Source organism: Chiloscyllium plagiosum, chromosome 23 (genome assembly GCF_004010195.1).
Source record: "Chiloscyllium plagiosum isolate BGI_BamShark_2017 chromosome 23, ASM401019v2, whole genome shotgun sequence".
NCBI lineage: Eukaryota > Metazoa > Chordata > Chondrichthyes > Orectolobiformes > Hemiscylliidae > Chiloscyllium > Chiloscyllium plagiosum.
The window spans coordinates 28,761,806-28,779,120 of NC_057732.1; the positions used below are offsets into that span (position 1 = coordinate 28,761,806).

At 42.5% G+C, this 17,315-nt stretch overlaps 1 protein-coding gene across 10 annotated transcripts in view; it reads left to right on the top strand.

Annotated features, from left to right (window-relative positions):
* The window catches only part of LOC122561717 (voltage-dependent calcium channel subunit alpha-2/delta-1), a 661,591-nt gene that overhangs the window by 595,279 nt on the left and 48,997 nt on the right, over positions 1–17,315 (top strand). For all 10 annotated transcript variants that reach the window (XM_043713760.1, XM_043713766.1, XM_043713767.1 and 7 more), the window contains one exon: positions 11,545–11,629. In XM_043713760.1, the coding sequence (XP_043569695.1) occupies positions 11,545–11,629 (85 nt within the window). The remainder of the gene's footprint in view (positions 1–11,544; positions 11,630–17,315) is intronic.

The window sequence follows — 17,315 nt, forward strand, 5'->3', positions numbered from 1 at the left end:
CGTTAGGCGAGGAGACTAGGACCCGTGGACACAGCCTTAGAATTAGAGGGGGTAAATTCAGAACAGAAATGTGGAGATATTTCTTCAGCCAGAGAGTGGTGGGCCTGTGGAATTCATTTCCACAGAGTGCAGTGGAGGTTGGGACGCTAAATGTCTTCAAGGCAGAAATTGATAAATTCTTGATGTCACATGGAATTAAGGGCTACGGGGAGAATGCGGGTAAGTGGAGTTGAAATGCCCATCAGCCATGATTGAATGGCGGAGTGGACTTGATGGGCTCCTATGTCTTATGGTCTTATGATCTCAGGTTGCCAGGATACAATGAGTGGTATGCAACATGGCTGAATGCGAGGGACTCAATTATTTATAATCTGTTCAAATGACTTGAATACAGAACCAAATATATTGTTGCTAAATTTGCTGATAATACAAAGGTAGATGACATGAAGAGGACACAAGGAGGTTATAAAGGGATATAGATAGGTTAACCGAATTAGAAAAAATAATTAGCTGAGAAAATGCAAGTTGAAATGTTGTAACTTTAACACCAATGAGAAAATAACTAATCTAAAATGCAATCATTTAGAAGGGAATCTGTTTCATATTTTTGTGTTTTGGATTTTTACAGGGAACATGGAATAGGATATCTCGGCATCTAGAATCTCCTTCAATCACAGCCCTTCTCAGTTATTGGGCAAAGATTGATATCAGTGAGCAGCTAACAAAATATGGGATCAGCTTAGCTACTTTAATAGTTGCCAGCAGTTTGTGATTGTGTTTTATATGCTTTGGTTTTTATCTTTGACTATTAAACATTCCAGGTGAGCTAATAATATTGCCTAATTAAAATGGGAAACAGTCAGATGGCAAAATAAATAGCAAGTGGTGTTGTCAATGCAGGGTGAGAAATTTTGCTTTAAAAAAAACAATTTAGTGATATACTGCGTTGTAGTTCACTGACATCCTTTCCCCCATAACAGCCATGAGTCATTTGGGACCAATTGATGTTTCCTATAGATGACTCAATAGACCTCAGGGTCTCTGCCGTTTCATTTGGTGCAGTTGTGTTTGATGAAAATGGCCATGAAGCACAGCTTTTTAAAATGACCTTTTGACAAGATGCCAGAGAGAGAAGGCTGCCTTGGTTTTTATTGCACACTAAGGAAGGAGCTGGTTTCCTACACAGGGCTGCAGTTCCCTGTGATTTCATTTTTACAGCACAGTCACCTGTATCAATGGCGAAGGTCAGATTAAATCACATTCTTTAAAATTAAATCATTGTCTTAGTGAAAATAAAATATATATGCTTCACATGAGTGTTATATCGTGGCTTCCAGGAAATAAATGTGTTAGAGGGCCAGTGGGTTTTCAATTTTGAAATCACAATGAATTTACGTCTGTTACGTCTGTGTGTTTTTTAACTATTAAAAGACCCTATAATCTTTGTAATCCTCAAACAAGGTTTTGAAAACAGCTGAATTCTTGTAAATTCAAAGACTTCAGGGTTGAAGTTTACAGTAGCTCTGACAGTTGGCATCAAGTGCTGAACTGCTTCGAATCTTTCAATCAAAAAAGAGCAACGTGATGCTGCAGCCTTGCTTTCTCTGGGGCATCAGGACAAACACCAGAATTACAAATTTTAAATGATCAAAACAGTTTTTGTGGGAGAAAAGGGAGATGGTGACTGGTTGGCAAGTCCACTCTGATTAGCTGAGGCATTGCCGTTGTGAAAGCAGCAGGGAGCGATAACCTCCCCACATTTCTGGATAATTCATAGAGGGACAAGGCTTGAATGTGTTCCTTTAGTTTTCAGAGAATGAATCCCTGCATAGAAATGCACATCAATTATAGCAAGCTGTCGATAAATGATGTTACTAGCTCCACTGATTATTCTATATTGGTTGCTAATTTTCTGAAGAAGTTAACTAAATTGAAAAGTTAACTCTGCTCCTCTCTTCATAGATGCTGCCAGACCTGCTGAGTTTTTCCAACAATTTCTGTTTTTCTTTGATTTTCAGCATCCGTAGTTCTTGGAATTTTTTTTGGTTGTTAATGGGACTGGAATCAAATCTGGGTCCCTGGCACTGTGAGGCAACAGTGCTAACAACTGAGCCACTGTGCTGCCCAATGTTAAAGTCCAATGTGACCTGTTAAGGTAGCCATTAACAGGTCCAAACAGCAGGATATGGATGGGTCACTCTTTAAAGTTACATCTGTGTCCTTGTGTCCTTAGAGAGGGAGCATATCCACCAGTATGCATGAGGCCTTTTGGGCTAGATATTAGCTCTATGGGCTAGACTGCATTGTCTTTCCTCCTCCCTCCCTGTTCCCCAAAACAAAACACTATTTAAGTTAGTTTCTTTAGATTTTCTTTTAATTTTTGGTTAACGTTACAATGCGGAGAGAGTGAGGACTGCAGATGCTGGAGATCAGAGTCGAGATGAAGGGCTTTTGCCCGAAATGTCGATTCTCCTGCTCCTTTTCGGGCAAAAGCCCTTCATCAGAAAAGCACCTCATCATTGATTCTCCTGCTCCTCGGATGCTGCCTGACCTGCTGTGCTTTTCCAGAAACACGCTCACGACTAATGTTACAATGCCTCTAATGGGTAGCTGTTGGTTTACAAAATTTGGTTATAACAAAAATGAAAGGGAATTGGCTTCTGGATCAAGAGAGTGTCTGCACTGGCGAGTAAGGGATCAGTGCTGGTACTGAACCATATTTTATCAATAAAACAGTTGCCAATGTCAACATGTCTTTTCCAGCCTGGAGCAGTACATGGGAAACTGATGTAAGTAACACCTCTCTCTGACCTTCCAACTCATCGATCCACATACTTGATGACCTGCCCACTCGCTGACCCTCACCCTCACTGACACTCTCACTGATTCTCTCACTCGTAGACCTTCCCATTTGGGGCTCTCGTACTTGTTAGCCCTCCCGCTGAGCTGCTCACGTAGGACCGCACTGCTGACACTCCTACCTGTGACCCTGCTTATCAACCTCCTACTTATCAAAAATACAGGTCATTGATCCTTCCACTCGCCAACCCTCTCACTGGCTGCCTCCCTCTTCAAATCTTTGGAGTGAGAACAGCAGGTTTTAGAGTTGCACAGATAAAAGTGTAATCTGGAGATGTGGTAACCTAGTCAGGATAGGCAACCTTGTGATGGTGAGATTCATCTTCTTCCAAAGAGGCTACAATAAAACTCAACATGTAACTCAAAAGAGTGGACAAAGTGAAAAATCACACAATACCAGGTTATAGTCCAGTAGGTTTATTTGGAAACACTAGCTGTCAGAGCACTGTTCCTTCACCACCTGATGAAGGAACAGTGCTCTGAAAGCTAGTGCTTCCAAATAAACCTGTTGGACTGTTACCTAGTGTTATGTGATTTTTCACTTTGTACACCCCAGTCCAACACCAGCACCTCCAAACCATAAAAGGAGTGTGCTACTGAACTCAACACAGTGACTACATTCTCAATTTTCCTGCTACTGCTGGCAGCCCAATAAATGTGAGGGTGTTTTAAAATGTGATTGAGGTGAAGAAAATGGACAAGAGTAAAAACCATAAACAGACTTAACTTTCATTTATTATCACATCCCAATGTTTTTTCACTGAGTGGGTTAAATACAGTCAATGTGGTTATGTGGCAAACATAGCCAATTTACATAGCAATTTCCAGCTACAAGTGAGACACCACACTTTTGCTGTGTGGGTGAAGAAAGATTTTTGTTTCAATTCATTCTGCCAATGTATGTGCTGCAGACAAGACTAGCACTTATTATCCATCTCTGGTTACATCTAAGAAAATGGCATTGAGACATCTTGACCATGTTCTCCCACCGAGCTGGAAGGTAATAATTCTAGGACTTTGACCTAGCAATGGAGATAGAATGAGTAAAAATCTCCCAGGTTGGAGGGATGGGCAATAAATGTCAGCTTAGCCAGTGACAACCATATTCCATTGAGAGAAGAAAACAGTCTAGATCATTTCCTCCTTCGTTTCCCTGAATTTTTTTTTTGTCTTTCTGATATTACACATGAGTCTAAGAAGTTAAAAGCATTTGTAAGATTTTTTTCAAATTAATCTGGAAAGTACACGAATACTTCATTCTCCCCATTTTTGTTGTTAAAAAAAATTATGAAATAATCTTAACTGTGCTGAAAAATCAGATTCCAGTTTCCATTCTTTAATAAAAATCTCTCTATAGTGCATTTTTATGACTCAAACTGTAAGCCTAGTGAGCATGGTGAGAAACCACCCTGATCAATTAAGCTCACAGTGCTACTTGTGCTCAATGAGTGAGAGCTGTAGAAGTGAACAAACACCCCAATCATACGTTGAAATAACGACTGGGAAAGGTAAAGTAATTTGCAAAATAATTAATGCATGAATGAGGAGTTGTAGGGTTTGTGGACAAATTTCAATAAGTTGCTAACTTTTGCACTATAACTACTTCCACGAACCAATATGACAAAAGCGGCCAAAACATAAATGCTTGCAGAGAAATGATCAAGCTTCTAAAATATGCTCCTTTTATGGTAAAATGTAGTCGTGGATTCATATTAATGGTTTGAAGTATGAACCTGATGCCTGGTTTACCACAATTTCAGTCTCAAACTGGACAAGTCATATTTCCATCCATCACATAAATAACACTTCAACAAATTGCTTATGAACTCAGTAATGACTCACAATAAAAATCCTTGGTCATTAGCATTCTTCAAACTGTTACAACTGAAGAGAAAGATTGGAGACAGTAAAGAGGATGTCTCGCCAGCTGCAGTTTGTCCGTGTCTAGTGTGATTCACCAACACCTTTTTTAAAGTCTCATTTCTTGTGTAGTCTGAATATTTTGGCACCTCTCACAAAGCTCCCACGGAAAGGTCACCTCAGTAAGAGCATCCTAATTTTTTAAGTAGAGATTGAAACATCAGACTGTTTAATGAGAAATATTGAACCATTCATACAGGATTTTGAGCCTATGCTAAGTCTTTTCTCAGATTCAGTGTCACCAGCATCTCTGATCCCTCATCCTTCCTAATCTGAATTTTACCTTAATTGCTTAACCTGATAGCAAGTCTTGGCTTGTAGCAATGCAACTGCTTGCTATGTGAACTGGATATTGTAATTTCATGTGCTTGTTCTGCTCTTTGGTGACTCCTGTGGCTATGCATTTTATGGCCACTGAGGTAGATCCTATACCTGCTTAATGTTTAATTCATGCACAATTCCTCTTGTTTGAAAGATGGATTAACTAACACAGTGGTGGGAAATGGCTGACTATATACAAACAAGCTGATTTGTTTTAGATAGAATATGCCAATGAGCAAAATAATATTTGAATAGTTGCTTCTCAGAACAAAGTATAACTCGAATCCCTACGGTGTGGAATCAAGCCCTTCGGCTCAACAAGTCTGTACCAACCCTTTGAAGAATAACCCCCCCAAACCCATTCCTCTACAATCTTAAATTTGCCTCTAACTAATGCACCTAACCTACACATCCCTGAACACTATGGGCAATTTTGATGGCCAATTTACTTGACCTGCACATCTTTGGATTATGGGAGGATACCAGAGCACCTGGAGGAAACCCACTCAGACACTGGGAGAATGTGCAACCTCCACATAATCGCCCAAGGCTGGAATTAATCCTGGGTTCCTAGCACTCTGAGGCAGCAGTGCTAACCACTGAGCCATATTAGATGATTATTTGAATAGAAACAGTGCCCTGTTGAATGTCTCAACTGACTCTCCTTCCACCACCAGATCCTAACCACTTGTTGTGGGGCATAAAATTCTTCTTACATTGCATTTGCTATGTTTGTAAATCACTCCTGATTCTTTTGTGTGTGGTAACAATTTCTCCCGATCCAGATCTCTCATGATTTTTGAAAATTTATAGCAGATTCCCTCTTAGCCTTCCTCTCTCCTGAAGAAATATACCAGCCTCTCCGATCTACCCTCACAAATGAACTTTCACATCTCTGGAAACATTTTTGTAAATCTCTTCTGTACTCTCTCCAATATGTTCGCATCCTTCCCAAATTGTGGCAGCCAGAACAGTACACAATGTTCTGTCTGAAATCTAATCATTGTCAACTATAAATTCAACATGATGTTCTTGCTCTTGTCCTTTATGCTTTGTTAATAAAGCCCAGGACATTGGGTGCTTCATTAGCAATGAGGTAGCACTCCATAGCCCTCCACTCCACCTTCCCGATGCCAGTTGTCTCAATCATGCAGTGACAGGACGGTCAGTTTGCTTTTCCCACAACCAACACAGTGAGTCTCCTGCTTACTACTGGGTGAAGGGCAATGGCAACAGGATTTCACACTGAGGGCCTGAGTTGGCAACAGGGCCATCCAGGACCTTTACCACCCTGGTCTTAACTGTGACAGTGTTGGGAATGCAGCATGGTTCCCACCCAGCACCCTTTTGTTTGATTAAATACCTAATGCCACCAAAATGGCAAAAGGGGAGGACCTAAAATTCCCCCCATATTACCATTACTGTTGACCTAATGCTGCATTTTTGGGTGACCAGAGTGTCAAATGTTGATGGACCTGCCATTGATTGCACGATGGAATCAAAATGTCAGCATTCTCCCTCATGAGATATGATCTGACAGCTCAGGCCATTGAAAGGTCATTAAAGGAATCTTGCGTGATATGTATTAACTTCTTAGCCTCTGACAGGCATCTCAATGGAGTTCCATTCTACATTCCCTTGAAAGCAGAATAGTGAGATCAGTATTAAATCAACTCTGAGCTGATCCTTCTATTCATTTTTGATCTTTAAAAAAGATCCTTTTCTCTCACCTGTAATTATTCTCTCTCTTCTGAAAATGGTTGGGACCTTAAACAACGTAGTTTTCTGAATGTTTGACTCTTTCTAGTCCCTCTATTGTCACATTGACAGATATCCGTTCAGATTCTATTGGCCTAATGCCCGGAATTCAGAGCCAAAATCTTTAAAACTGATCAGCTCCTGCTGGCTTTTAAAACTTCTTCAAAAAAGAATCTTTCTGGACACTTTTGACATTCAACTCTCGATTGCTGCTCAACACAGCTTCTGACCATCATCAACAACAATTCCTGTCCTTACTGGGTCATCATTGAAGCTTATATTTCTGAACCAAATCCTCATTCAGTCCAGGATGAGCTGCTCAAGCGTGGAAGCCGTGATTTGAAAAAATAAACAAGTTGATTTTTAAATGCAGTGTAGATATAATATTGTTTTATATTTAATTCATTTGAGCCACTAAAATAACAATCACTAAAATAACAATCCAGTCTGAGGTTTTTGCATTCTGATTTAGTACATTAGAAGAATGAGTGAGGATCTAATTGAAACTTACAGAATACAGGTTGTTCTGTTATACCATGCATTTAATGTGAATTTGCTGGAACGTGATTGACAAATTGGGGACGCTGTTTCTAAAGTGCGAACTTTTAGAACGTGTGTTGGCTATAATGCGATTATAGTACTAGCAGCCTAAGCACTGTTTCGCCCAAGAACACAACCATTGTGTTATAGAAGAACTGACTGACTGTACTGAAAGGCATGGATAGAGTGGACACTGGGAAGATGTTTCCATCAGCAGGAGAGATTAGGGCCCAAAGGCAGAGCCTTGGAGTAAAGGGAAGACCCTTTAGAACACAGATGAGGAGAATCTTCTTCAGCCAGAGAGTGTTGAAGCTTTGGAATTCATTGCTACAGAAGGCTGTGGAGGCCAATTCGTTGAGTATATTTAAGACAGAGATAGATAGGTTCTTGATTGTCAAGGGAAGAAGGCTGGAGAATAGAGTGCAGAAACTTATCAGCCATGATGGAATGGTGGAGCAGACTTGATCATAGAATTCTTACAGTCTGGAAACAGGCTCTTAGGTCCAACAAGTCCACACCAATCCTCTGCAGGGTATCCCACCCAAACCCATTCCCATACCCTATTGCTCGACATTGACTAATGCACCTAACCTATGCATCTCTGAACACTATGGGCGATTTGAGCATGGCCAATTCGCCTAATCTGCACATCTTTGGATTGTGGGAGGAAACCAGAGCACCCGGAGGAAACCACACAGACACTGGGTGAATGTGCAAACTCCACACAGTTGCCTGAGACTGGAATCGAACCTGGATCCCTGACACTGTGAGGCAGCAGTGTTAACCACTGAGCCACCGTGCTGCCCCACATTGGCCCAAATTCTGCTCCTTTGTCTTATGGTCTTATTTGAACATTATGATTATGGAACAATAGTTCATCCTGCAATTAATACTTAACCATATTCAAATAATGAAATATTAGGATCATGATCTTCCTGCTGGAGGGAGAAATGTGTTTTAGGTTACACAGTTTGACTTTATATAGTTCAGATGATGTTTGATGTAAGGATATATTTATATTACATAATGATTCAGTTACAGCAATGGTTCTTTTATTGCTGTTATTTTTCCAATTCTTACTTGTTGGAGAGCTATTCTTGGTTCAGTTTGAAAATTAGATGAGAAAATCTTGGGTTGGAATCTTCCCAGGCCCTGAACAATATGGACTATGATGAGAAATTTGGGAGAATTGCATGAGAGGTTGAATGATGCTTTTCTCAACATCAAAATCAATAAGAGCAACAATAAAATCAATCATTTTCCAATTAAGTTTGAGACAAGACACTCACTAGTGTGTGGTAAGAGACCAGTTAATGGAATTAGTACTCATTATCACTCTCATTTTATCTTGAATGTACCTGATTAGTATGCACTCTTCTATTCTCCCACCTGCTGGATAGAATCTAGACACTGAAATGAAAATTGGGGAGGTTTCTTGGTTACTCCAGTGTAACTTTCCCACGTAAGTTACTGGTTAATGTTCCAGTTGTGACATTGAGAAAGCACAGTGCTTTACAGTGACAGGTCCACCCTCAAGTGATTGATCACTGCAGGCAACCCTGACAAGCTGCCTGGCTTTGGGTCTGCAGTAAACTTCAAGACAAGACTGGAATGCTGCAAGCATCCAGGTAAGCTCAATGGGAGTGAGGTTTAGAGTGGTGCTGAAAATGTGTTGCTGGAGAAGCGCAGCAGGTCAGGCAGCATCCAGGGAACAGGAGAATCAGGGAACAGGAGAATCGACATTTCGGGCATAAGCCCTTCTTCAAAGGGCTTATGCCTGAAGAAGGGCTTATGCCCGAAATGTCGATTCTCTTGTTCGCTGGATGCTGCCTGACCTGCTGCGCTTCTCCAGCAACACATTTTCAGCTCTGATCTCCAGCATCTGCAGACCTCACTTTCTCCTTAGAGTGGTGCTGGAAAAGCACTGCAGGTCAGGCAGAGACAAGACCCGAGGGCAGAGCCTTAGAGTCAAGGGAAGACCATTTAGAACAGAGATGAGGAGAAACTTCTTCAGCCACCCAATTGTTTCCCACTCCTCGGATGCTGTCTGTCCTGCTGTGCTTTTCCAGCACCATTCTAATCTTGACTCTAACCTCCAGTATCTGCAGTACCCACTTTCACCTCAATGTGAGTGAGCACTAAGAGAGTGAGTGGGCAGTCCTGTGATGCAGCCTGCATCCAATCCATGAGCTGGGTGCCTGTACCTGTGTGCTAAATGTAGTTGCTGCAGCATTACCATGCTAGTGGCTGGTACACTGTAAAGAGCAGCATTCTGTAAGTGGGTCAGAGATGTGTCGTGATGATAAGTCAAATGCCTGTGATCATGGACACAGGGTGTGTGTGGTCACTGCTCATTGGGTACACACTGAGATGTTAGTGCCGGGTGGCTGACTGAAGGAGCAAGCAGAGAATATTTGCCAGAATATAGTGAAACTCAGCCCTTGGACTTCTTGCAGGCCATACAGGTGAAATGGTTACTGCTACCTTACTGCCAGGATATAAGTCCCAAGGTTAAGACTGATTGTGAGTCTCGAGGTTGGACAGGGCAGGCAGCAAGGGTGTGGTAGCAGTCTTCACAGTGGCAGCCTCTCGGTTGGGCCAATATCTCTCTGGGTCAGCAGTTCTTTAGCGCTGTCAATACAAGTGGCCACTACTAGGGCTGCTGCCTTGCAGGAGAACATGGCAGGCTCTGGTGTTTGGAATGGTAAATGCTGGGACTCCATCCTTCAAACATAGAACTTCGGAATACAATGGCCATAACCTCCATCCAGATAAACCACTGGGAGTATGTAGTTGTGGGCCTCCCAATTGATAGGGGTGGGGGGCTACTGTTACCAAGCACACTTCGAATTGCACACTTGCTACCATTCCTGCTACCGTTGGTAGGAGAGCATTGGCGAGCTGTCCTACTGTGGCTCCCAACAATTACCCATCCTGGCCATCTCCAAGCCCGGTGCCCAGGGCTTGTCCACTATGTCAGTGCACTGGTCTCATAATGTGAGGTAACAGAGTTTTAGTTCCTCCCCATTATTCACCACAATTTCTGTTCTGACCAGTTGAGAGGGGCCACAAGGTAGATGCAATTTGCTTCTTGTAAAGAAAGAATAATTAAGAATTCAATTCGCAGCATTTGTGTTTACTTTCAACTGGCCAGCATAGATTATGCATGGCAAGAGTTCAGGTCAGCAAGTTGTTCTTTTCGCTCACGTGCCATCTGAAAGGTTAAAAAAAAGCCTTGCATTTATGAAGCACTTTCCATGAACACTAGACATCTTAAAGTGCTTTATAGCTCATGAAATATATCAATACAAGTGGCCACTAATAGGGCTGCTGCCTTGCAGGGGAACATGGCAGGCTCTGGTGTTTGGAATGGTAAATGCTGGGACTCCATCCTTCAAACATAGAACTTCGGAATACAATGGCCATAACCTCCATCCAGATAAACCACTGGGAGTATGTAGTTGTTGGCCTCCCAGTTGATGGGGGTGGGGGTTTCTCCATTGTCATAATAAGAAATTTGGCATCAATTTACTGAAAACTACTTGAAACAGTGATGTGTTTCACTGCTTTTGTGATGCAGACTGGGGGATAAATGTTCACAAGTGCACAGGGAATAACTCTCCAGTTCTTCTTTGAAATAGTGGAAAGGACCTGCATTTAACATCTCACCTGAAAGACAGTTGCTCCAACAATGGAGCGTTCTGTCAGCTCTCCACAGGAACACTGACCTTGATTTTTATGCTGATGTCCTGAAGTGGGACTTGAAGATTAGAAAAATAACCTACAGAACCAGTAAAGAATAACTTGGAAAATAAAGAAAACAAAATAAATGAATAGAATACAGGTTTAATTTACTTAAAATTTAGGGTCTCTGACAATGGCCAGAGCTGAGATCACTTAACTGCAGAGGAGGAGTGGATGTGAGGTGGGTGGTTAATCATGATTTAGGGAAGAGTACAGGGCAATAACAATGTAAGTTGCATTACATGGGATAGCTGTCATTTTCTGTGAGTTGGAGTTGAATTTTATAGGGCCTGAAGCTGCAATTACTAGCATTGTAAGAGAAATGACAGCTTTTATGTTGATGTAATACTGTCTCTCCTCAGGTTTTATAGTTCTTTTCTAATACTTTCTTTGTTTTTCCAGGCAAAACTGACCTAATCAATAACTTGTTACTTGATGCTGGATTTACAAGTGAACTTGTAACAAACTATTGGGCAAAGCAAAATCCGTAAGTTCTGACTTTCCATTTCATGTGACTTGTAATAGGGTTGACTGTCTCATTTTGAGCAAGCATCTATCTACACCATAGGCATGCATTTACACATTAAGACATAAAATGTTACATCTTTTTATGCAACTGTGCTGTACAGAAAATAAACCGCGGTGTTGTGCGAGTTTTATAATATGTTGCTTTCACAGTTGCGAATGAAACGGATTGAGTCAATCCCTGGTATCTGATGTGAATTTTATTTCAGTGGTGCAAATGACTAGTTAAAAGAATGGAGCTGAGGTGCTTATGTATAAGGAGGGAACAGGTTGTGTCTGTGTTCAGGGAATTGAATCAGGCTTGTCAAGTTAAGTAGTTTAGTATGTTATCTTGTGTGGATTAATTATTAAATATATGTTAGATATTTTAAAAATTATATACTACATTTTTTAAAATTGCCTTTGTTGTAAAGCTGCGGCTAACTTAAATCTTCAGACAGCCACCTGGTGGCATCATGTTGCATGAGCTGGGTGAACTATGTTGCCATTGGGTGGATTTGTTCCACATCCCCTTTAAGGTTGGGACCTTCAAGGTCTGCTCAGACAAGATGTGATTTTTGTTCATGCTAGTTTGAAAACATCTGATCTCAGAGTCTGAGCAGACTCAGGCCTGGTTAGTACTTGGATGGGAGACTGCTGGGAATACCAGGTGCAATGGGCCTGTGTGTTGGTGGTTAGCTTTGATGTTTAGCGAGTGATGCTAAGAACGCCATGGTTGGGTATTCAATCCACAGACTGGCCAGTGCTGCTAGCTTGGTGTTTTCAATTGAACCACGTACTAACATTGTTTTGAGGCATCCCTATCCTTCCCCTCTCTATGCAACTGACACATACTGGTGGCAATGAGCTGTTCAACTCTTTTTTTTCTTTCCACGCCGGTGCTTCCATGCTCAAGATGCCTCTGTCAAAAGATCTGCTACATCCATCTCCCGAGGAGAAGAAGAAGAAGCACCACCCAGTTCTACCTCCGACCTAAGATCCACAGCCTGACTACCCAGCTGACCTATTGTCTCAGCCTGCTCCTGCCTCACCAAGCTCATCTCCACCTACCTCAATACTGTCCTGGTCCAGGCGCTCCCCACATACGTTCAGGACACCACCCATGCCTTCCACCTCCTCCAACACCTCCGTTTCCCTGGATCCCAACATCTCATCTTCACCATGGACATCCAGTCCCTATACACCTCTATCTGCCACGACCAGGGCCTCCAAGACCTCCGTTTCTTCCTCCCCCAACTTCACCACCAATACCCTTCCACTGGCACTCTCATTTGTTTGGCTGAACTGGTCCTCACCTTCAACAATTTCTCCTTCAAATCCTCTCACTTCCTCCAGATGAAAGGGGTAGCCATGGGCACCTGGATGGGCCCCAGCTATGCCTGTCTCTTTGTCGGCTACATCGAACAGTCTATCTTCAGCTACACCAGCACCACTCCCCACTTTTTCCTCTGCTATATTGATGACTGTATCAGCGCCACCTCATGCTCCCATGAGGTGATTGAACAGTTCATCAACTTCACCAACACGTTCCATCCCGATGTTAAATTCACCTGGACCATCTCTGACACCTCTCTTCCTTCCTGGACCGCTCCATCTCCATCAACCGTGACCGGTTCAACACTGACATTTTCTACAAACCTACCGACTCCCACAGCTACTTGGATTACACCTCCTCTCACCCTGCCTCCTGCAAAAATGCTGTCCCTTATTCCAAATTGCTCCACCTCCGCCGCATCTGCTCTTAGGAGGACCACTTCCACCACAAAACACACCAGATGGCCTCCTCCTTCAAAGACCGCAATTTCCCCTCCCACATAGTTGACGATGCCCTCCAGAGTATCCCCCCCCAACAACCCACCCTCCCGCCTCGGCATCTTCCCTTGCCACCACAGGAATTGCAAAACCTGCACCCACACCTCCCCCCTCACCTCGGTCCAAGGCCCCAAAGGAGCCTTCCACATCCATCAAAGTTTCACCTGCACATCCACACATGCCATTTACCGTATCCATTGCTCCCGATGTGATCTCCTGTACATTGGGGACACAGAATGCCGATTCACAGAGCGCTTCAGAGAACATCTCTGGGACACTCACACCAACCAACCCTACCGTCCCGTGGCTGAACACTCCCAGTCTGCCGAGCACATGCAGGTCCTGGGCCTACTCCATTGCCACTCCCTTACCACTTGCTGCCTGGAGGAAAAACACCTCATCTTCCATCTTAGGGCCCTCCAACCCCATGGCTTCAATGTGGATTTCACCAGTTTCCTTATTTCCCCTCCCCACCCCCCACCTTACACCAGTTCCAAACTTCCAGCTCAGCACCCTCCTCATGGCCTGTCCTATCTGTCCATCTTCCTTCCCACCTATCCGCTCTACTCTCCACTCTGACCTATCACCTTTACTCCTACCTCCATCCACTTACTGCATTCTCAGCTGCCTTCCCCCCAGCCCCACACCCCCTCCCGTTTATTTCTCCACTCCCGAGGCTCCCAGCTTCATTCCTGATGAAGTGCTTTTGCCCGAAACATTGGTTTTCATGCTGCTCCGATGCTGCCTGACCTGCTGTGCTTTTCCAGCACACTCTCGACTCTAGTCTCCGGAATCTGTAGTACTCACTTTTGCCATATAGGGCCCTGACTCATCTGCACAAAACACACAGCACTTCTTCAAAACTTAATATTGATTCACGTTTAACATTTAACATCATAAATTAAAGTTAAACCTGCCATGATGGTTCATCCCCCGCTCAATTAAACCTGAACTACTTGCATTTTATCCATTCCATCTATCGTATGATTGGTTGAATTCCAGTGGTTTCCAAAGTGCCGGTTGGGATCTCCAAGTGGGGTCCTGAACTAAAACCTTGGGGTCCTGAGTTCTGAGGTACCAATGGCTGCCAGGAGTTCTGTCTGAATTATATTAGCTAACCTCCTGTCCTAACAGACTCTTGCTTCCCTATCCTCCTGAATTTTCAAGCCTTGACATAGGGTCACAATGGGGCAGCATTGATCGACTCTCCTTTATTCTGTGTCCCTTCCTGATCATCCTCTTCCTCCACCTTTCTCCCTCTCAGATCATACTTTCAACCTTAATCTGTTACCTGGGTTGATCTGAAAGGTGCCTCTCTTTCTTCCTGTCATAGCCTTTGTTATCTACTTGCTTAATCTCCTGAGAAATTTGGAAATTAGGACTAGGCTGGATAATTCCTTTTTGACTGGCACAGTAGAATGGGCAGTGTCCTTCTGTCCAGTATTGTCGCTGTCTTTCTCTAAACCCACCTTTGGCATATTGTCTTCTGTTTTTGTTGTACAGCTTGCCCTTTATCAAAGGTATAAGTTGCTAATTGAGTAAACGAGTGAAGAAATCTTGTGTCAGAAAGACACATAGCAACTTACATGAAGAAGGCTACAATGGTAAGAGGGAAAGGGGAAAAGAGTAACAGAGAATAGGCAGGAAGCTTCAAGGGGAACAACGTGCAGCGGACAAATAAAAGGGAGAGGAACAAACAAGATTATTGGGTGATTGCAATAAGATGCTCAATTTTATCAGTCATAAATTCCATCCTTGCTTTTGTATTTCCACTGTGCATTGATGCATCCCCATTAATTGTGAAAACTATCCATCTCACTTGGCCCATTATAACCACATCGGTGCATTGTGTCCTCTGGGAAGGGACTTCATATTCACAATATGATAAGACAGTTCTGTTATAAATGTAATATAAGAATTTAAAATGGAAAATATTGACAAACAATGTGCTTTGACATATTAGTTTTGCTAAATACACAGCACAGTATTCAGTCTAGCTATTATTGTGCATGTTCTGTTCAGGATGCTTGCGAGCTGAACTATGTCTTTACTATAGTGGAACAGCACAATGTCAAAACAGATCAATTCTAATGTACATCAGCTGTTTTCCTTAAAGAGCCATACCTAACATTATTCCTTTTAGTTGAATTTTCATCATTGTAAAATGTTTGGTTAAAGAAATCCAGTTGCCACGCAAATATTTTTATTTGCTCTGTGTGTTTACCAAGTAACAGGCTATTTATTCAAAATCTGGAAGTGTTTCACAAGAAACCTATCTCTGACACCAAATTTCAAAAGCAAACCATTGTAACCCTCATGGAACCCCACAAATTTAGTATTTTTTTATCATGGTGTTGGGAAGAAATTACAGAGTTGTGAATGCAACCCAGTCCATCATGGAAAGCAACCTTCCTTTCATTGACTTTGTCTACACTTCCTGCTGCCTCAGGAGAAAGACCTCGCCAACCCTGATTATCCTGACCTCCACCCTCTTCCATTGGGCAGAAGATACAAATGTTTGATAACTCGGGTCAACAGATTCAAGAACAGCTTCCTCTCCGTTGTTATTAGGCTTATGAATGGACCTCTCCTATATTAGAGTTGATCTGTCTCTGCATCTTCTCTATAGCTGTAACACTGTAATCTGTGTGCCATTCTATCATATGATTAGATTAGATTAGATTAGATTAGATTAGATTAGATTAGATTACAGTGTGGAAACAGGCCCTTTGGCCCAACAAGTCCACACCGACCCCGCCGAAGCGCAACCTACCCATTCCCCTACATTTACCCCTTACCTAACACTACGGGCAATTTAGCACGGCCAATTCACCTGACCTGCACATCTTTGGACTGTGCAATCCTTTATCCAAAATCCTGGGGGTGGGGGGGACAGTTGTTTTTTGGAATTTGGAATGTTTTGGATTTCGGAATAAATGACATTTTCACAGTGAAATGAGAAAAAAGCTAACAGCAGAAGCACATGTGGATAGTACGAGCACTGAGACACACTTGACGCCTGCCAGTGCGGGCTGAGTGGGTGTGGAGTTGGCTTACCTGGTCGCACGCCAAAATGATGCTCCACACTCCACAAAAAATGTCAGATTTCGGAGCTTTTCAGATTTTGGAATTTTGGATAAAAGATTGTGTACCTATATTACCCTGACGAACTTATGTAGGGTCTGATTTGTCTGGTTATCATGCAAAACAATACTTTTCACTGTACCTTGGTACACATGACAATAATAAATCAAATCAAAATTAAAGTTAAACCTGCCATAATAGTCCATCCCCCGCTCAATTAAATATGAGTGAGTGGTTTGAAGTTGAACACATCTCCCACCATTTATGCCTTGGTAACACTGGTTGCAATGGACACTGATTTGTCCTTGGTAACTGTTGTTTTAGCAGTTAGCTTTTAGAAATCAGTTTTCCTCAAAGCAGCCTGTCATAAAGAGATTGACTGCTTAGGGAAACTGCTGATACAAATTACCAGTCAGCTTTTGGAATTTGCCAGGTCCATACCATAGGGTGCTCCAGTGACTTGCCTGTCCTCTACCCTGGCCCTACCCCTGAACACAAGGCATGTGCTCCTGGCACCATTATGGATCTCTGTGCCTTTAAGATATTTTGGGGAATTTCACTGCAAGATGTGGAAAAGGGTGAGGGATATATATTGGTCCCCTTGAAAGATAATTTGATGCCATATCAACATTCATGAAGTCTGGTCTTCCTTTACAAACAGGAATGAGGCTCCACACAGTGCCAAAACAAGTTTGCATTTTCACGTCAAGTAAGACTGATAGTGCATGTGAGAGGATTCTGTGATTCTACTC